Genomic DNA, 22,578 nt, shown 5'->3' on the forward strand with positions numbered 1-22,578 from the left:
TAAGGCCATGTGCAGAAGACATTCACTCTGCAGAAAATGTGTACTAAATATGCTAAGATAAAAACAATGTCAACAACAATGACAACTGTTGTCTATTAGCCAGGATGGTACAACTGAACCTTCTAGGAGGCATTTTCACTGTACCATGAGATAAACGTTTGATGGGTTCTTGACCTGGGTACTTTTTAGGCCAAAATTGTAACAACAAAAAATAACTAGCTGATTGCCAAATATTCATATCTGAATATTGAAGAACAGCTTCACTGACTTTTATCTGGCAATATAATAATTACTCTATATTAACAATGCAGAGTTCTCTAAATATGGCAAACAATACGTAAAGAAGGGATTTCGAAAACTTGGATGTCAGTTCAGGATTCCTGAATCTCTTCTTCACATGCAAGGGCAGTCTTTCCCCGGGATGAAGAGGAGTTCAGTTTTATGAAGGTTGAATTTGAGGTGGTGTGCAGTTGTCCAAGCAGAGATGTTTGCCAGACATTCCGAGATGCACGTTGCAACGTGGGTGTCGGAGGAAGATGGGGGAAAAGAGAGGAACAGTTGGGTGTCGTCTGCATAACAGTGGTAAGAGAATCCATGTGATGTGATTGCAGAGCCTAGTGATCTAGTGTATAGTGAAAAAAGAAGTAGTCCTAGTACTGAGCCTTGAGGGACACCAGTTTTCAGAAAGTAGGGTTTGGACAAGGAGCCATTCATTATGACCTGAAAGGTGTGATTTGTCAGGTATGATGTGAACCAGGTTAGAGCAGAGTCAGCAATGCCAAGTTCAGCCAGAGTGGTGATTTGGTGGTTGACTGTGTCAAACGCAGAAGATAGGTAGAGGAGAATGAGGACGGATGAGCGGGACGAGTCTCTAGCGACACGGAAGGACTCAGTCACTGTGAGGAGGGCCGTCTCAGTGGAGTGAGCAGTCCTGAAGCCTGACTGACTGGGGTCAAGGAGGTCGTTTTGTGAAAGATAGGACAGTTGGTTGTAGACGGCACGTTCCAGGGTTTTAGAGAAGAATGAAGGAAGACATACAGGTCTAGTGAGTCTAGAGTGGGTTTCTTCAGGAGTGGCTTTACTGTAGCTGTCTTGAAAGGAGCTGGAATAAGGCCCGAAGTGAGGGAGGAGTTGATCAGGGTGGTGAGGAATGGCAAGATGTCGTGTGAGATGTCTTGGAGAAGGAGAAGGTGATCGTGCTGGTTGGGAGGTGAGGAGACAGAGAGCATCTAAAGAGGAGGAGAGGAGGTTAACAGAGTGGAGGAGCTTAGGAGGGTGTCCATCTCATCAAAGAAGTCACGGAGAGGAACGGGAGGGCGATAGATCACCACAATGTTGAGCTTGAAAGGAAGGGTGACAGAGACAGCATGGAATTCAAGTGCAGATCTGGACAGGTGGTCCAGGGGAAGGACCTGGTAGGACCACATAGGTGTGATGAGGAGTCCAGTTCCTCCTCCGCGACCTGTTAGTCTTGGGGAGTGTGAGAATGAGTAAGCAGTTGAGTCTGCAGGGAGGCAAAGGCTGAAAGGGTGTCCGCCTTCTTCACTGCAGACTAGCAGTTCCATAGCCCACCTAGTACTTCAAGTTCAGTACCAGTGGAGAATGTTGGGTAACAGAGATTGGCTGGGTTACAGCCCCGAGCAATGGGTCTCCGGTGAGATCTTCTCCGGTTTGATGTCCTGATGGGATTGGGTAGGACTCATGGCTGCGATGGGTGGAGACCCTCAGAGAGACTCCCTAAGTCTTTGTTCAGCTGTCCTGATGCTGTAGTGACTAGCCCATATGTGCTAGATTTACCTCATGCAGGCTTAGCTCTGCCCTGCAATCAAGCCTATTCGCCACAGCTGACTTGGCCAAAACTGACTAATAACCACTCAGCTTCAACAGTTTCACAAGAATTTACACAAAAAGTATCTAGACAAGATTAAATATTTCAACTAACTCTCCTCACAGAATGCCTAAACACTATATCTACAATTTCTTCTCACTTACCAGCAGTAGTTTCACAGCTTCTTTCCCCTAGACAACTGCACAGATTCTCCTTAGTTATCTATGAAGCAATGGAAAGAACATTCCCTGGTGTTTTTCTCTCCCTGACTTACTGTGTAAGTAAGAGCCTTATCATTTGCTGATGGGTTAAAGGGTCATTGGCTCACCATAGGAGTCCCCTGTGAATCCCCAAAGATGTGATAAACTCCTCTGTGAGGGCTTACCACAGAGAAAGGGTGGTCCACAGTAGCATCTACCTTCTAATACCTTTTAGAAACAACATAGTCAACATACCATGATGTCAATATCACAGTGGACTATGCATGTATGTTCAGATGTAAACTATGGCTAAGATTTTTATGACAATTATTGAAAATGCACAAAGCTGCCCTTTTTCTGTATGGCATATAAGTTCAGTTCTATAAAATGCAACAGTTTGTTGGAGATTGAATGGACAGAATGAACAGTTATGCCTTTACTGTGACTGTAATGTGTTGACAGACCATTTTATTTAGATACAGAACAAGGCTGTGCTACAACAATGCAGAGCACCACGGCAAAAAATACAAAATTACATATACAGTCAAAATTACACATACAGTCCTATGTGGACTATATACAGTACATGCTCAGTGAAGATTCATGAGATGCACCTGTGAGCTATTTGGTGGTCAATCAATAGTTGATCTAATAACACACACATTTGCCTACAGTAGTGAAAGTCAAGATTCACCTGAGAGCAATTCATCAATTCAGGACACATTTACAAAAAAAGTATGACTGAAATATAAAGAAAATTATTATATTATTATAAATATTTGACTGGTTCGATCGTTTGATCAACATGACATAACCAACTGATAATGAATGAATGAAACAGCAGACAGTTGTACACAGTCATTCTGAATTTGTTCTCAAGAACAACAAATTACTTTTATGATGTGCACTAGTAACTATTTGAAGTGGAGGTTGAAAAGTAGCTTTGAGAATTTCAATTCAGATCTGATGAATGTACCAAAGTGACTGAGAAAAAGTGTAACTCAACCAGATAAGGAGGTTAGAATATTTTAATCAATAGTTTATTGATTTTGAAATTCAAAACTGGATTGTAACTTTTTATGAGATCATTTCAAGTAACTGATGCCATCCACTCAACTGGGAAGAATTGTGATTTTTTTTCTGTAGGGAGAGTGAGGAGAGGGTTATTCAGTTGGTTACAATCTGCAACCTCACACTAGATTCCACTAAATCATACACTGTGGACCTTTAACTGCTAAGCCACAATAATGTCATTATTTTCAGTTTTCTGCATTTCAGTGAAACTTATTACATTACTAACTTTTTCTTCTTTCTTCTGCCTACAGTTGGCACTGCATGAAAAGTGGGATTTTCGTCCCTGTAAACGCCCGGAAATCTCCCTAATTTTTGGCAGTTAACAACAATTTACAACCTGTGAACGTCACGTTCGTCTGTGCCACATATTGACGGAAACGAACCATGACGCCTCTAATTAGCATATGAATAGCAGCGAAACCAGCCTGGCCAGAGAATGTGTGGCCTGGCTTGAATTTCCTCACTCAGTATTGGATGAAACCACTACTTTTAAATTGGTTAGCAGATCTGTCACTTTTGGTCACCCTGGGTCATTATAAATGTAAACCCCACCCCAATAATAAAATGTATATATATATATATGTATATATATATATATATATATATATATATATATATATGTATATATATATATATATATATATATATATATATATATATATATATATATATATATATATATATGTATATATATATATATATATATATATATTTATTCATTCATATTCATATGATATGCTACGGAGGAAAGGAAAATTTGCCAGGAACGTGCTTATTCAAAGACAGAGCTTTATTAGCAGAAACACAAACACACAACTATGTACAAATCTGCCCACACAACAAACGGGAAGCTCAGGAGAAGGCCAAAATCCTACAGCACCATGAAGTGTGTGTCTGCCACCTCGGAGCTGTAGGTCACTGGCGGCATTCTGTCCGAATTTGGTCCATTTTGCAGATCTGGTTATTATAGACACAGATTCAATATTTAACCGTCATTTAACATCACAGTAGCAGCGTTACATACATTGGCAGCTGTAAACACTCATAAAAACATTATAAAAATACATCCGGTGGTTATACTGAACATGTAAGGAGTAGTTAACGTTTATAATCATCAGAGGACGTTACAGACGTTGTTTTTGGTTCCTATCTGTTTCCTGAATATATTCGTACATGTGTGAATGTGTAAATGAGAGACATTAGCTTATAGCACTTTGTAGAAGGAGCTTTGTAAAGTTCACTCCATTCACTTGTATTAGGCTCGTTCGAGATGAACTGCGCCTCGCCTGGAAGGTGGACGAGACCAGGCGGCAGCAGCAGGGGGTGGTGACAAAAAGCTGCAGTCCAGTCGGACAGTTTCCAGCCGCCGTCAAAGAATATACAGGAAGTCACAGAAACATTTACATCCTGTTAGAGCCATCTGTAGGCTACCTGTAGTTTGCAGAACACGTTCGGATAGCTATGGCTGAAGAAATTGCGTATGCACTGTCATTTATAAATCATACAATCCCTAAATTTAAGAAATTGAACTACTGAATTAACAGTCCAAACGTTCTCACAGCTACATATATAGGCTACACATGGGGAGGACGAGCAGCAAAGGTTTCTTATAATCTTTATTTAGTGATGTATTTATATTTGTAATTATATACAGTATATATGTGGGAATATCTGTGTATCTGGCATTGTATTCTATCCTTTGTTCTTTTTGTCTGCCTTGTAAAGCACTGATTGCTCGTTTTGATAAGTTTTATATGTGTATAAATAACCTTTATTATTATTATTATTATTATTATTATCATTATTATTGTTATTATCAACCACACAAAATATGTTTGTTAACAGATTAAACCTTCATTGCACAACATGAGATTCATATAATCTAGCATTAAATATAACAATTACACAGAAAATTAGGATTTTCGACAAAACGTAGTGTTTGTAGTCCTAACTAAGAGCCAATCAGCTCTTTGATCAGGCGACAGCCAGGCGTTTCCCATCATGCCCTGCGGTCTTGCAGTCGGTGGAGAGCAACTGCGGCACCTGGCTCTAAAAACTGCGGCCGCCTTGATCTCGTGAGGTTATCGTTGCCGGCGCGTGCATGACGTCAGAGCAAGTCGGGATCAAGTCGGACACAAATCTAACCGGCAAGCATTGTGTGGTGGTCGCCGGTGATCGATTCTGCGCAGGCCTGGCTCACCTCGAACGAGCCTATTAGTTCACGGGGCAGAGCTGCCTCCTCCAATATGGCGGCGACGTCGACGTACGGTCCAGCGCTCAATGAGGCGTCTATGTCTATGAGTGCATCCACCCCCTCGTCCTTTGACCTCGAAGGTGATTGGTCCAGGAATAAGGAGGGTCCCGAAAAATCATAAAGTCACAAAAGGTCCAAGGATAACAAATTCACAAAACATTTGTGCAACTCTTTCTTTCCTTTTCTCACAGGCATATTCCAAGCATTTTAACACTATTACACAACCAATAATTAACATTTTAAATGCTGCATTCAGTAAACCTTGAACATTACTCACTATTCATTGTTCTCATTGAGCAATATTATAACTTCACTGCTTGTCATTGAATCTTAACATTTTAACCTTGAATGCTATTTATTAACCTATGAACTTATTTATTCAATTATATTCTTATTATCTTGAATAAATTTCAACAGGGTTACACACAGTGGTTGAGCTCTAGGAGACTGTGATGTTGTTTGCATGGAATGCACATTTACCTTTGTGGCAAAGCCTGATTAAAATTAATTGTTAAAACAAATTGTTTTGTGTATCTTTTTTACATAACATTGGCCATTGCTAATGACATACACAGTAATTAATCTAGCATACTTTCATTAAATAAATCAATTCAAGCTAAAATTTAAGAAAATCTATAATTAGGCTATACTGAGCCTGATGAGCCTACTGAGGATTTGGTGTAATGTTAGATATTTGCATGATGCTCAATCTCTGGGACCACATCGCTTTTTTCTCTGTACAAGTTGGTTCCATATTGGTTTTGAGGCAGCCATTATCAATAAATAAAAGCTGTTAAAACCAAACAGCAGATACTTCAGTGAAGAAATACTCGAGTTAGTATCTGCAGGCCTGATTTGATCAAACCCATACAGAGTTTGGTCAGTACTTTGTACTAATATACTATACTTTTAATAGGTTTAATTAACACAAAAATGATGAGGCATAGCTGTCAGGAGAAAAATGTGTATGTGTAGGCTGACGTGCAGTCGGATGTGTTTTTCTAGAGGCCCATTTGAACCTTGCCTCCACAGTAGGTGAAAGGTGACTTCAGGGCAGGGAAAAACATTATGTGGCAAAAATCAGGAAATGGCCTCATAGAAGGAGCCACTAAGGTTGCATAATGAAGCTGTGTAGGTGGTTTGTGTGTCTCTATTCCATACAATACAGCAGAAAGAGACTGGTCTCATCATTTGGCTTTAATGTCTACCATGTGACACTGCTGTTGTTGGCTGCATTTGCATAGTTTGCACCATCGTAGGTTGTTATCTGGAAGTGATGTCATACTTTACTTCCCTTTCAGTTAGCATGGAAGGATGCAAACCTCAATTTGACCACTGCTCTGGGGTGACTATTTCTATTTGTTTCACTCAGGTCATGTCACAGCCTGAACATACGTTAAACTGACACATACTACATATACTGAACCAAAATGTCAAGAGTGTCCTCCCCAGAAACACAGCTGTATAGGTTGTCAGTGCAAGCAGCTTATTACGGGCCACGTTTATGTTTTTTGTTAGGTGGCCACAGTTATTATGACAGGAGCAAAAGAGGGCGTCAAGTGACACAGAAGCTCAGGAGTTCCAGAGACTTACACGCAGGAGACTGCTGTTTGTGTCCCGTGTGAGACCAAAAATGAATGTTGTTTTGTTTTTTAGTTAACTTATGTAACATATGCCTTCTTAACTTAAGTTACATGTTCGTAATGTAGCTTCACTTAACTAACCTTAAGTAAACATGACTGGTTGAAATATCACAGGTTCCCTGTGCCAAAGCATGCACCAGAATAATAGTAATACAGCAACACACTGTTGTAAACATTTACTTTACTATTTCTTGGTACCAAACATGAAGTTTTGGGGAATGGTTGACCCACGAACACAAACTAACAGTGAAAGTAACAGGTTTAATATGTCAGAAAAATGTTTAATGTCATTTTTCATGTTTACATTTGGTTTTATTTCTATGCACAAATGAATGATTTATGCTCTCCAATTATTGTCAAGTTACTGCACCAATAGGTTGTAATGTTGTTGTGGTGCCTCTCCTCGGCAGGACCAATGCTATACCTTATTTTCGATAATTATATGTACAGTAGTCAAATGACTCATATGACATTTGACAATTTAAAAGATTATTTTGCACGTTAGGAAAGTCTTGGTGACATAAATTGTGTAAGGTGAGAGATGTAGGTCAATGAGTGGTTTCACTCAAAACTAAATGGTATTTTACTGTTTTTTACAACAAACTGTGACTTTCTTAAATACTAACGTTTCTTTTTTTAAAGCTGCTGTAAGTGTTATTTTCTTATCAAAATAAGTGCTAAACAGGTCTGTATTCCAACAGTAATCACTGTTATAGAGTGTTTGGTCAGTAACCCATATCTCTCCTCCCCTGCTCATGCAATAAAAAGAGGAAAGACATTTTCTGGTATCCCTGCCCACTTTATCCAATTAGGACAGAGAACTGCAAAATGGACGGGAAGTTAGCTAGGATGACGACAATTCTTACAGCAGCATTAATAATATTAATAACATAATCTCACCACAGCACCAACATGAATGTCCAAAATAGCGTGATCATTATTCCACAAAATACATTGAATCAAATTTAAAATAATATATAAATATAAAAGGACAGACAATTTCTACCAATTTGCAGAAGAAATTCTTGATATAAAAGATGCAAAAAAAACCCAAATATTCTAACAATAAGCTGTTGGTGTTCTTCCTACCTCTTTCTGCACAGGATTTTTTCCAGCAGCACTGCAGTTGTGGTGCAGCCAGTCTGGCTTTCCAGGACATTCAGAAGATACATGCCAGAAGTGAGTTTATGTCACCCAGTGGAACCCTGTCTGACTTGTCCACTATCCCTGAGGTCACCCGGCATCCACTCATATCAACCAGGAGAGGTAATGCTAATGCCTGTTTTACATTATGTGATGAAAATTGCACAGAAAGGAAACTGTCCAATGGCAGTGTCATTCAAGGTGCTACTGAACAAATAAACACAACACATCAGACTTTTTTGTCCATTCAGTGTTTGGTACTGGTACTTGTCTAGATGCAACTTCATCTTGTATAATGAGGGCATTGGGCTTCTGGGCTTCCTTAAGCTTAGAAGATACGATATCTATTCTGTACTGGATCGGGCCCACCCCAGTTACAGACTATATTTCTCTGAGACATACTGTCCCTGCAGTGAATGAACTCACTGAAACCACTCATTAACCTTTAGCATTTAATTACTGGTAGGATCTGCACTTAATCACCTGCTCCAGTTAGATGTGTCAACACACACACACACACATGCACACACACACACACATATTTGTGTTTTCATTTCAGTTTGTCTGAAATGATCCTGGAATGGATCTAATAGTTATGTTATTTAAAAGCTTTAGCAGTACTTAAGTTTCACAACCTGACCTGAAGCAACCCGGCATGTTATTCTTCCTCTGTGTTTACCTTGTCATCGGACACCAGCTCAAGGTGATGTTCATCATTAGGGAATATAGTCATCTTACCAAATGTTATCATTACTGTTGTGTTGTTGGAGTGGCTCAGCTTGGACGACAGCTTGGTGGTCATGCGGGGAAGATGTAATATAACTGGAGTGGGACACAAGCTGAATTCTTGGAATCCTGCTCATGACAGGAACACATAATGTCCTGTGGACTCTGGAATGCCCCGGTTCTTCCTCTGATGGGCAGGAAACTGGATCTGCAAGAAGTCAGGAGAAATGAGGGGCCCAAATGAAGTAACCCTAACCCTGGGCTGAATTGAAATATTATTCCTTGGTGTAAAGCTTTACCTTCAAATACCAGTGCCAGATTGTTAGGAGTGTTGAAACAGAAACAAGTGGAGGAACCAATAAATTAGAGATAGAGCAAAATAGGACTGAAAGTGTTTCTTTTAGGTTTGTGGAGTTGAAGGGTTCGGGTGGTTTACACACAGAAGCATCCAGACACAGCTGTAGCCTTGGTTTGGGGGTTGATCAGCAGAAACTGTGAGCCCATGTGTTGAGGGGAGGTGTGTTTACATGGATCAGAGGAGAAGAGGGGAGTGGGACTACCAGAGGCCTGTGCTGATTTCCATCACCACGTGTCTTAACAGTCATCACTCCCTTCTCAACATGCAAAAACAAAGGCTTCCAACATGTGAAAAAAAAACGCTTCACCTCACAAACCAAATGTGCGACATACAGCTTTTAATACTGAAAATAAAAAGATATCTTTTTTAAATACATTGTAAGTTAAAATGACCATGCACTGAGTACATGCCTGACTCCAGCTTGATCAAAACTGGCTTCGTAGTAAAACTTATAGCCTGGACCGGATCAAGCCTTTTTGGTTTGGAGTACTGAAACTGCCAAAATTAAAAATAAATTAATGACTCAATTAATAAATTAACATGCCATCAAATGCATCAATAATAATAATATTAATAAAATAATGAATTTATAAAATGTGACAAATTGTTATTTCTGTTTGTAATTTGCGTCTGTATATTTACATTTGTAATTTAGCCACAGAATGACATCAGTGGAGGCAGTTTATCAGATTACATGCATCTTCCTCTGGAGCCCCAAATGGCTTTATGCTACTGTTTATATATGCAGTAGTACTCTCCAAGACCTGCGAACACACTTTAATGTGTACAATTGGTGGAATTACCCTTTAAGTGCACTTCCAAATAACTGTTAAAAGATTGAACTGCTTACAAAAACACAAATGTGGAAATGTGGAGCATGTGAATAACTCTACTAACAACTCTCAGACACACATTGTAACTGTTTTTCTTCGTGATTTGTGTTGCAGACATGAGCAATGAGGGTGTGACACCCGTCCCACTGTGGAGGAGAGGCCTGAACCGAAGGAGTTACACAGAGGGGGAGGTCTGCTTCCTCAGGGACAGCACTGAAGGGCTCTCCATCCCCCAGCACAGGGTGAGTCATGTGCACATTTTAGGTCCACAGCAAGCGCTCCATTCAGCAGTGCCTCAGTATTGTTTAACAAAGGAGCTTTTCGTATAAAAGCAATATCACACAAAGTATTGCCAGTATCAGGAAATTGGACTAATAACCAGTTTTCAGTTACATAACTAGTTTTATAGTATTGATACTGAAATATACAAATATTTTATTATTTTTATTATTTGTATCGTTGTGATGGTTTTCCTATGGAGAATAAACAATGCTAGCACTGAATGTATTGCAACCGTGGGATGTCTTCACTATGACCCTCAAGAAATGGGTGGTTCTACCACTCCCTGCCAGCACACTCTGAATCACTGAATCACATTATGAACAGAGTGTAAAGAAACAACAGTGTTGACGTTCTGTCAAAGACATCTATGTTTTTTGTTACAGAGATGTCTCCTGAAGTTAGCATGCTAACCAACTAGCCCCAGCCCGTCCTGTCTCCTGACACCACTGTGTAGCTCGGAACTGATAGTCTGATAGCCCCGTAGTTTCAGCTGGGAGATGTAAAAGCAGCCAGTTCACCACTTAGTCTAATAAGTCAACAAAATAAACTGACAAAATGTCAAAAAAGGAAATATTTTGACACTGATTTCTGCTACTAAACAGAAAAATACAACTGTCTAAATTTAAGTTTCTTTCTTTTACAAAACAAAACTGACAAACTTAAATGGCCTTAATTGATTCACGTGCAATCATCATAGACACATGAGGCTTCATTGATACAGTCAGTCAAACTGATTCTGGAGCCTATTACTTGTATTTAAAGTATTAACAGCACTGCCAAGACAATAGTTAGCTGGAAGTCAAAGTCCAAACCTCCTCAAAATATCATAGCTGATATATAAGACAGACACATTGAGAGGAAAATGAAAGTACTGCCAGTTTTTACCATTACCTTTTTGTTTCGTCTTCCAAAAGCAAACAGCCAACCTCCTGACCTTACCTTAGTGCCAGCCCAGTCATTAAAAGTCAAGGTAAAGGTGCACACAATAAAGGTTTAATGATTCTTCTTTGAAGACAAACCTAATCAGTATGTTGATGTTCCCTCTGTACTTTTAAGTGTAAAAGTTGTGTGAAGACAGATTAGTTCAGTCAGTCTCTCAGTCTCTCTTACAGCTAATGAACATTTGGTACACAGGCTGTTTGGAGCAAATCAACACAATGTGACAACTTGCTTCACTTTCTGTCTGAACACACCCTAACATTGAAGCCTGTTGGGCGTGTAGTCTCTGCTGAAGGTAAATTTGTATTAAATTGTGGTTCTTGTGTGTCTTTGTGTTCAGCTGGGTGAAAACTACACATGGGGGCACGTGAAAGATCTGGTGAGGAAAACCAAGTTGAGGAACCAGAGCAGGCTGGGACTGACCTCCACCTCAATGAAGATGTCCTGCCCACAGCTCTACATGTGAGGAATACACTACAGACTACACATGTTGCTGTATATTCTCTATGAACTCTATAAACTGGAACAGGATCCAGGACCTCCCAGATTGGGGCCGACACCTATTTGATAGGATCAGGCAGCTTCTTTGTCACTATCGAAATCTGTAAATACAATGTGTGTAAATTTTAATGTTATCTATTCTCTTATTCTTTTAGTTCCCATCAGAGTTACTCGTAAATCCCTCGTTTGCCTTTTTTGGATGCATTTTAAATCTGATTTAAGAGAGAGAGGAAGAAAGAGCGGTCAGGTCATGCAGAGACACCTTAAGTGTGTGAGTTTGTACTATGCTGCCAGGTGGTTTCATGCTTCTTAGTGCGTTAATATTTTGGAAAATCAATCACAGTACAGCACACCTTTGGGAACAAAAAAACGTTGACATTTGAGCTGCAATGACTGATCAATGAATCGATTAGATGTCAACTATTAAATTATTCGACTTTTCGAATTTGTATTATAAACTACTCTGATAATCAGTTAATCAGTTTAATCAAGTTCTCTGATTTCAGCCTCTTAAATATGATTATTTTCTGGTTTCGTTCCTCCTCTGTGACAGTGAACTTAATATCTTTGAGTCGTGGACAGAACGTTCGGTTACGGGTGTAACCTTTGTTCTCTGAGTGAAGAGACTATCTCTCCACCCATTACATATTACATATGTATGGGGATCGACCTACTGGATCGTGCAACGTGGATGCTCTTTAAGACACACCGGTTGTACCGGCCACGCCCTTGATTAGTGTTGTATAAAACACCTGTGCTGGCATGGGACTAGTGCTTCATATTGATCGACACACGCCTCCGAGCGGCCCCTGGTGGAGAGATAGTCTCTTCACTCAGAGAACAAAGGTTACACCTGTAACCGAACGTTCTCTATCGTATCGAGACTATCTCTCCACCCATTACATATTACATATGTATGGGGAACCTCTGTAAGACACCCCGCGAGGAGGCCGTGCGGACCAAGCACAAGTGCAAATAGATAGATAGATAGATAGATAGATAGATTAAATGAACTATTTACACTATTTACAACCCCCCTCCCCCCCCCTCGCCGTAGTGCCCATGAAGTTGCCAGGCCCCTTGTTGAGTGAGCACGGAGCCCTGGAGTTGGCCCGTCTGTTTCTGTGTAGGCATGTCGGATGGCCTCTACAACCCATCTGGACAGTCTTGACTTCGACAGCGGTTCGCCCAAGCGCTCTGCCTTGAAGCATACAAACAGCTGGTCTGTCTTGCGTACCGAGTTTGTGCGTGTCATATAACACAACAGTGCTCTGACAGGGCAGAGGGCCGAGGCCTGATGTCCAGTTCCGTCGTCTTCCTGAGTGGGAGGAAACGGGCTGAGCTCGATGGTTTGGTTCAGATTTGCGTCGGAGAGTATTTTTGGAAGGAAGGCAGGGTTAGGCCGCAGGGTAACTCCACCATTCCCTGGAAGCAGCTTACAGCACTCCTGATGGACAGATAATGCGTGCAGCTCCCCCATTCTCCTCGCTGAGCAGACTGCTAGAAGTAGAGCAGTCTTTAGTGATAGCCACTTCAGTTCGACTGCCTCGATCGGCTCGAATGGGGCATGCCAGAGTGCCCCCAGCACTCTTTCTAAGTCCCATGGGGGCACCCTTGGCGCCTTAGGTCGCACTGTTTGTCGCTGGGCGCCCTTCAAGAATTGTGAAATGAGGGCACAGCAGCGTTCCGATGCTGCTGTGGAAATGACGATGTGGAAACGCGGGGGTCCACGTGGCGGACTTCGCACCAAGAGGTGAACTTGCCCCAACGGAAGGCATATGCCGCACGGGTAGAAGGTGCCCTTGCTGACTCCAATGTTTGGATGACTGGCTCTGGCAAGCCTAGGGCCCTTAATTCTGCCCTTTCAGGGGCCATGCCCACAGTTTCAGGCCCTGTGGGAAGGGGTGAAACAAGGTGCCCCGTGCCTGCAGCAACAGGTCTCTCCGAATAGGGAGCTCCCAAGGAGTTCCATTCAAGAGTGGTGCGATTTCTGAGAACCATGGCATGTGGGGCCAATTTGGGGCCACCGAGATCACTGCCGCATCCCCAAGCCGGATCCTCCATAAGAGGGGGTGGAGAAGGCTGAAAGGGGGAAAGGCATACAGCAGGCCTTGAGGCCACTGGTGAGCCAGAGCGTCCATATCGAGTGGTGGGTTGTCCCTCCCCAGGGAGTAGAACATTGGAGAGTGAGCTATCTCCCTGGAGGCAAACAGATCGGCTACTGCCGTCCCGAAGCGGTGCCAGATCTGCGCAACAACCTCCGGATGGAGCCTCCATTCTCCTGGCTGAGGGCCTCCCCTGGACAACAAGTCCGCTGCAGTGCTCAGAGGGCCCGGCAGGTAGGTGGCTCTTAGGGAAAGGAACCTTGGGTATGCCTATGTCCATAATTCGTGGGCCAGCTGCCCTAAGTGGGGAGAGCCCAGTCCCCCCTGCCTGTTGACCTAGGCTGCTGCCACTGTGCTGTCGGTCCTGACTAATACATGGCAGCCCTGCAGGCGTGGGAGGAATTGTAGGAGTGCAAGGTGGATTGCCTGGAGCTCGAGAGCATTGATATGTTGTTTCAACTGCTTGCCAGTCCAGGCTCCCCGGACTCCTAGGCCTGCGTGTACAGCCCCCCAACTTACCAGCGAGGCATCTGTTGCCAGGAGTTGCCGATGCATCACGGGGCCCAGTCTGTTGCCCCTCCCCAAGTTCTTTGGGCAGCTCCACCAGCGGAGTGCCACACAAAGTCGTCGTGTCACCAAAACCTTGGTGGACAGGGGAGACTGGGGTCCCAAGCCCAAGCTCAGCAGACAACGCTGCACCGGTCGCATATGCAAAAGGCCGAGCGGGACTATCTGAACAGTGGCTGCCATTAAGCCCATCAGACGGAGACACAGCCTCCAGCTCACCCTTGTGTTGAGGCGAAAGTGGTGGAGGCAAGCCCTTATAGCCTCTCTCCGCTGCGCGGTCAGGGAGATTGATGCTGCTCTGGAGTCCAGGGTCATGCCGAGAAACTGGGTGACCTGTGATGGTTCTAGGTCGCTCTTTTTCCCATTTATCTGCAGCCCCAATTCCTTGATGTGCCGCAGCAACCTGGAAACGTGGTTGCGGCACATCTGTTGTGTCTTGGCACATACCAACCAATCGTCCAAATAGTTGAGGACCCTGAGGCCTCGCCGACGAAGGGGTCCGAGGACTGCGTCCATGCATCTTGTGAATGTATGAGGTGCCAGAGAGATCCTGAAAGGGAGGACCATGAACTCATATGTTCTGTCCCCAGATTGGAACCGAAGGAAGCGCCAATGCCCTCTCCAAATTGGTAATTGAAAATAGGCATCTTTGAGATCGACTGTGGCAAACCAGTCACCTTGATTTATGGCCTGGCGCACTCTTGGAACTGTGACCATTTTGCACCGGAGGGGACGGAGATACTGGTTCAGGCCTCTTAAGTCTAGGACTGGCCGAAGACTTCCGTCCCTCTTGGGAATCGGAAAATAGTGTGAGAGGAACCCTGCCTGGTGGTCGGCCTTCTCCACTTCCCTGATGGCACCTTTGGAGAGGAGTGTTGCTACCTCTTTCTCTAATAGTTGCCTGTGGTGCTCGCCTCGTACTGTGGGCTGAGCCCCAGGCATTGACAGTGGGGGTTTGTGTAAAAATTGCAGCCGGTACCCCTGGGTCATGGTAGACAAGACCCATGGGTTGGGCCCTAGTGCTGCCCAGGCTTCTGCCCATCCCGGTTGGGGGCCTGGGTAGCTGGGGCTCGGCACACCGTCAGGAGCGGGGTGGAGGCCGTCGGCCCTGGCGCCGGCTGGCCCCTCTACTCCTGCTCTGCTGCTGGAATGTCTGTCCCCACTGATGAACCAGCTGCTGCCTAAGGTCCCCTGGGCCCCAGCTGGGTTGTGGCGGCACAGCTTGACGTGAGGGGGCCCGAGGGCGACGGCTTCTTTGCGGGTAGGCTAATGGGCCTGACAGCTCACTGGCATAGTGCCTGGCCTCTTGGGCCTGTTGCAGCATTGTTAGCGCCCCCGAACTGAACATGGCGGTGGGTTCAATTGGCAGCCCTGTGAGAGATGTATGATCAGCTGGCTGGAAGCGAGACTGCGTCAGCCACAGGTGCCTTCTTGCCACCCAAATTGAAGCGATCGCTTTCCCTGCTGCTACGGCCTGCTCCTTGACGGCTAGTGAAAGGAGAGAGGAGACAAGCTGTATTTCCTCCATTGTGGTCTCTTCCCCCTCAGAGAGATGGCACAGATATAGAGAAAGGATTGCTGTAGTGTTGGCTAGCTTTGTCTGGACTGCCATTGCACTGTGTGATCTAAGCAAAAAGCCATCCATTGTCCTACAGTTCCTGTTAGGACAGCTGGTTGGTCCTAAAGCTGACCCTGCTGGTGACATAAGGGCAGTCATGGACTGGTCAATTGGAGGGGGGCGTTCGCAACCAATACGCCCAGCCTCGCTCATATTTGCTAGCCGCCTGCTAACACTGGACCATCGGCAGGATCTTGCGGGTGTGCGGAACTGCGCCAGAACCACAGCCTCGAAGTCTGGCAGGAGAGGCACCCTTGCCCATGCCAGCCGTGGTGCACCCCTCTCCTCGAAGCGGGACGTAGGGAGGCGTGGATCCTCTGGTAACGTAATGTCTAAGGCTACTGCTGCTCGATTCAGCACCTCTTGTAGCTGGGAGACCGCAGGTCGCTCTTGCCCCCCTGAGCTGAACTCAGTTCTTGGGCTGGACCCCTGCCCTTGGCTTTCTTGCCCTGCTGTCAGCATGGCCTCGTCTCCCAAGGGAAACAAGGAGAGTACATCCTCATCTGTTTCCCCTCCTGAGTACCCTGGAGCTTAAAAGGAGCGGCAATCCTCTCTGTCGGGGGATTGCAGCTCCGTCATTTTTTGAATGGGAGTGGGGCTGTTTTCCGGCAAAGAAGTGGGCACGAGCCTCCCTTGTGCGCAGAGGCATTATAAAGCAATTCATGCATGCTGCAGGGTTTTCTCTGGCATCCTCAGCATGCTGGCAACCCAGACATGCTATGCACTTGTCGTGCCCATCCTCCATAGGCAGTGTGACGTTACAGGCCACGCACACATGAGTGGACGCACTGGCCATGATGGCAGACAACATCGGTCAACGGCTTTTCTATTACTATTTTTTTTTATACTTACCTAAAAACTATACTTACCTGCCTCTTTATCCCCTCTATTTACTTTTTATTTATTTATTTATCTTATCTTCCGTTGCAAATCTCACAAGATCACATGTGAGTCTTGCGTGATGACGTCACGCCTGGCCACGAGGGTTTGTTTACCTCGGAGAAGACAGTCCCCCCCTTGGGCTAGGCTAGCTTAGCTGTTTGTCGGTTTGGTCGTGGCTCTTTGATTGTCTACAGAGAGACCAACACCCGGAGCTGAAGCCTGTGTGTGCGCCGTACGGGGAAAGCTACTGAATGGGGGAATGTATGTGTTTGCCACACTCGGGAAAAGACAGGCCAATGCCAGCTGGAGCCCCTCCCTCGGTCGCGTTAACAGCACCAACGTGTGTAATACGCCGTACGGGGGAATGTATACACCCTGTTTTGACTGGGGGAACAGACTGGCCAACGCCAGCTGGAGCCCAACCTCCCTGGGTCGCGTTAACACACCACAGTGTGTAATACACCGTACGGGGGAATCACAACGAGCCTAACTTCGGCACAGTAGGCCCGCGTTGTTCAGTAGCCCTGCGGATACTTGGATAGCACTAGCTCTTAACAACGAGGGCTACACGGAATACAACCACCAGGGAGAAAGCCTTGAGACAATTCTCCCACTACTTAACTGCAACTTCAGCGACAGGTAAGCGGCTACAGTTGTACTCCTTTTAAAGTTTTATAGTCTATGTCTTTTGAGTCACACACGTCCGTGTGAAGATCAAAAAAGCACTAGTCCCACGCCAGAACAGGTGTTTTATACAACACTAATCAAGGGCGTGGCCGGTACAACCGGTGTGTCTTAAAGAGCATCCACATTGCACGATCCAGTAGGTCGATCCCCATACATATGTAATATATAATGGGTGGAGAGATAGTCTCGATACGATAGAGAACAAGACATTTGAAGACATCAGCTTGGGCTCTGGCAAATACTAACTGACGTTTTTCACCATATTTTGACATTATGTAGACCAAACCGCTAATCCAGTAATTGAGAAAAAAATCGTCAGATTAATCAACAATGACAATAGTCTTTAGTTGCAGCCAGGGTTGGAATTTCGTCATTTTAGGGGCAAGGCCATTTGGCCTTCACTTTTTTTTTTTTTTTAGGGGCACCAAGGCCACATGACAGGGCACAAAGGCCATTGAGTAAAATTCGATGGTTTTACCTTTCAGATTGATACCATAACATCCTAATTTATAATAAGACATGGATTATGTATTAAAACATTTTTTAATACCAATATCAAGTTAATGTTACATTAGAAAACAGTTTTTTTAAAGTACATCTTACAAAGGAATTACTACTTGAAAGCAATAAAACATATTATGTATTAAATCTTATATAAATATATCAATATCAAGTTAATAGTACATTGAAAAACTTTTTTTTTCAAATTACATCTTACAAAAGAATTAGAAACAGTGTGTGTGTGTTTGTGTGTGTGTGTGTGTGTGTGTGTGAGTGAGTGAGAGAGTGAGAGAGAGACTGAGTGTGAGTGAATGCAGTGTATTAGTTTAATCGGACTCATCACTTGATGACGGAGAATCTGACATCCGGCTAATTTTCAAAATAAAACGCTCCGTGTTGATACCAGCACAAAAACCTCAAAAAAGAGTCAAATACGCGCTCTTCTTCTAAGCCTTCAGTCGGGAAGACTTCGTGTTGTTGTGTTTATAACACATTCATATAACTGCGGCAGAGCTGCGCCATGGCGGACTCAAAACGCAGCTGGTGGGGGTTGCCGGATGAAGGCGACGGAGCAAAATCGTACCGGAGCCAGGGGCACAAAGGCCACTGTGGCCATACAATGATTTTTTTTTCACGGGGCATCAAGGCCATGGCCGCCGTGGCCGCCGTGAAATTCCCACCCTGGTTGCAGCCCTAGCTGACATGCAACCATGCGTACAACATGATTTTTGTTGAGTGAGCCGGATGTAAATAGTTCCTGTTTGACTTTATATTCATGCAAATATTCTGAGGTCATTTCTTTGGCTACCAGTGATTTTGTATTAATTCTTCTTTTTTTACAGTGCAATTGCTCCTATTGTCTTTTATTAAGTTGGAATGTCATTATGAAGCAGAGTTTGATACTTGATTTGATTTGATTACTTTAGGGTTTTTTTTTAATTATGACATTTTTGACAAATAAACATTAATACGAAATGCTGCTGTTTCTCTCAGCTCTACCAGAGCCTCTGTGAGCTCATTGTTTTGGGTGTCTGCCCCCTTAATTCCACTCTCATTCAATGAATTATTTTGAATTTGAATTAATTGCTCATTATTAAAAGAGTGTCTTTGTTTAAAGCAGACACCTCACTGACAGAGATGATTCTGGTGATTCTAATTTATTTTTACTTTAAATAAATATATTGCACTGTTGAGAGAATATACAACTCAGTATGCAGTTTTTTTTCCCACACCATGAAGACTTTCCAGTCAACAAGAACAAGATCACTGTGATGCAACAGAAGAGAATCACAATAATAGCTGGGTGCTGGGGTGGCTGTAGCTCAGGAAGTTGAGCGGGTTGTCCACTGATCACAGGGGCTGTGATTCTTGTAATGAAATCATTTTGTAGTAAAAGACATAAAGAAAACCATCCTGTTTTCTCTTTCCTTTAGATTAAATGTTGAATAATCTCAGATCTGTTTCCAAACTCACAAAGCCTAAAACTTTAGTGTCCTTTGTTTTAGTGGTGATATCTTGTTGTTTGGGGTTGAAATGGCACCAGCTCAAAACCTCTAAAAAAAGCTGCACTGATTTCCCTTGCTCGTGGGGCAAAACTTAAATGAGAGAAAGAATGCAAACTATTTGACTGCAGTGAGTAACAGCCAGAATGAGGGGAAAGAAAAGCATTTTTGGTGTGGTGACAGCTTCAGTGAATTTGGGCAGAAAGAAGAATTTGACAGGTGTAAAATGAGCTATTAGCTTCAGTTTTGCTTTTGAAAGGAGGGTTTTGAGTGTGGATGAACTGCGGCTTTTCTTTATTTGAGAGGTTGTACAGTGCAGGAATCTGACAGGAGGTCGAGGGCTCTCCCTCTGTCCTGACTTGGGCTTGGCACAGACCCGGAGGAGGAGAGGAGGGGTGGGAGAGTCAGGCCTGAGGTATGCCTGTAGAAGTGGGAGAATTTCCCCATGGACTGAAGCTGAGGCCTGGTGAGATATGGCTGCAGTGCAGGATTCATTAGAAAGAACATCACCCTCCTGCTGAGACATGCACGCCAGCCTGCTGCAGAGCTTCTGACCATGTAGACAAGAAATGTTTTCTCATTCTCCCAGGCTGAGCTGCCATGATGCAAACTGAGGGAGAAATACTGCCAACAGCCAGTAGCTCTCAGTAATAACTGTCTCCTCTTCTGTACAGGCCTGATCTGGGACCAGTAGAGCCTGCTGGCAGAAACAGGAACTCCATGATTGCCTTGGGCCATCAGAGCAAATTGGACTTTCCTTAACAACAGTAAAGATCCAGGTAGTGAAGACCACTTTTTAGCTTTCTTGTGGGTGTGTGTGGATGTGGGGCAGCAGGACGGTGTTTGTGGCATTGAGTAAAACAGAAAACAAAAAATACAGTGTGTGTTTCCCTGGTAATGAAGGAACATGTCATCCAGTGATAATATCAGCTTCACAATTTGAGTGAAAAGTTGAATCTTTGCAAAATGTCCATGAACATCAGAATATCTCAGTATATGGTTTGTCCCCCTTTTGCCTTAATGACAGCATGCACTCAAACTGTATTGACTCCACAAATTAGTATGAAACCTGCTGACTCATGTCATAGTGTGTTTGGAGGGTGAATTAATAATAAAAGAAAATAAACTGTCAACACTGACTTTAAACATGAAACAGGACATGAACCTTGGATGCAGGTGTATCACTAGGGCCGTGCAGGCCCACTGTCCTGGTTTAACACAAAACTAAGTGAGGCCCACACTACTAGACTGAGTTTGACTCTGGTGTAATTTACTGTCCATGTGTCTTCCAGAGTTCATCATGAAGGTGAGGAGACAGCACTTTGCTAAACTCTTCCCACCCCCTTTGTGTCCTCCTCAGATCAGACCCAGATGGGGAAGAGGACACCTTGAAGTAGCACACACATGATCCAAGACTGGAGAAGAAACAGGGAAGAAGAAAAAGAAGGTTACTATGAAGAAAGAAGAATGTGAGGGGATTAAAGGAGAGGACTCTATGAGGGATGCTGTTGCAGCATGTGAAGGACAATGAGAGTGTTTATGTAAGACTATAAAGGTACATTGTGGCGAACATGGATTATATGAGTTATGGTCTCATGAAAATATACTACATATAGGTTTCCATTAAGATGCTGCCAAACCAATTACATTCCAACTGATGTGAATCATACACAAGTTTAATTTTGTATGATGTTGTAATGTGTTATAGAAAAACATTTCTGTAGAGTGTGTGTGATGTTGTGGATAAAGTGTATAAAGAGTGTTAGAGATAAGCCCTGCAGCGTTCCAGTGTGTAGCTATGGATCACACATCATGTTAACAGATGAGCTGAAGATAACAGGTCAGACAGTCTCCTCCATCAAACAGCAGCCTGCCTTCACATTTACTTTTTTCATTTTCAGCCCTGATGATAGGAGGCTGCAGACAAACATCACTCTTGATGTAACTGTAATATACTCTGTATAAGTGGTACGTTGAAGTAACATGCTGAGCTTGTGTTTGACATGTTAAGCTCTGTGATTTATCTTCTGCTGCGTCACTGAAATTCTCTGGTCTTGTTGAGAACATGTTGCAGGTTATAGTAACAGAACAGAAAAGGCTGAGGGCAAGTCATAGGTATGCTTCAAATGAAGTACTTGTCAGATCATTTGTAAGCTATGAAAGCCCCATCGCAAAGCTAGAACAGAGGCAAGTAGCACCTGAAAAATGAGAAAAATGAAACGAGAAAAAGTGATGCCCAGTTTATTGGACTGGTGTGTGAAGGTGTTTCCATCAGGCAGGGTTTGAACTTTCCTCTAAATCTCCTTTTGTACATCCTTCACACAACAATTCCATCACGAGTGCAACACCATGAATGTCTTTGAGGCTGAAAATGTGTGCAATTAACCCTGTGTATTCCTTTCATCACATTGAGACTGCAGAACAAAACACACATTGACCTATCTCAGAGATTGGTTACTGTTAAGTATATTTGTAAAATTTGACATCTTTAAAAGGTGAAATCAGTGTAAACAGTGTGTTCAAACAGCTGCTAAATGTTGGCAGGTAAGACTTTAGCATTTTAGACACAGAAGCAGACAGGATGGTACAGCCATGCTGCCACAAACTGACACTTTTTACAAGGAAACAAATAACTTCATGTTTTCATTTAATGCTGAATTTACAAGATGAAGACATTAGAATTTTCTGTTGCCGCTTCGCAAAGTTTACCAAGTTTCCCCTCACTTAACAATGTTCAAAATTGTGTGATTTGTTTGTCGTCTTGTGGCCATTCACACTGTTACTGAGTGTACTGTTCCCACTACGTGTTATATACGTCCTGTATGTTAACGTAGATAAACAGCCAGCCAAACTCGGTTTTCACGAGGCAGGAAGCAAGCGCCTTGCTCCTTTATTTACAATTTCCGTTTATGACAGGTGAAAGACTGAGTAAAAC

At 43.4% G+C, this 22,578-nt stretch overlaps 1 protein-coding gene across 1 annotated transcript in view; it reads left to right on the top strand.

The window, feature by feature from the left end:
• Window positions 1-22,050, top strand: part of LOC141009651 (uncharacterized) — a 42,918-nt gene extending 20,868 nt beyond the window's left edge. The window contains exons 3-7 of the mRNA XM_073482337.1: window positions 8,103-8,265; window positions 10,174-10,301; window positions 11,621-11,742; window positions 20,318-20,422; window positions 21,004-22,050. Of these exons, the coding sequence (XP_073338438.1) occupies window positions 8,103-8,265; window positions 10,174-10,301; window positions 11,621-11,742; window positions 20,318-20,405 (501 nt within the window). The 3' untranslated portion in view covers window positions 20,406-20,422; window positions 21,004-22,050. The remainder of the gene's footprint in view (window positions 1-8,102; window positions 8,266-10,173; window positions 10,302-11,620; window positions 11,743-20,317; window positions 20,423-21,003) is intronic.
• The last annotated feature ends 528 nt before the right edge of the window (window positions 22,051-22,578 follow it).

Source organism: Pagrus major, chromosome 15, assembly GCF_040436345.1.
Source record: "Pagrus major chromosome 15, Pma_NU_1.0".
NCBI lineage: Eukaryota > Metazoa > Chordata > Actinopteri > Spariformes > Sparidae > Pagrus > Pagrus major.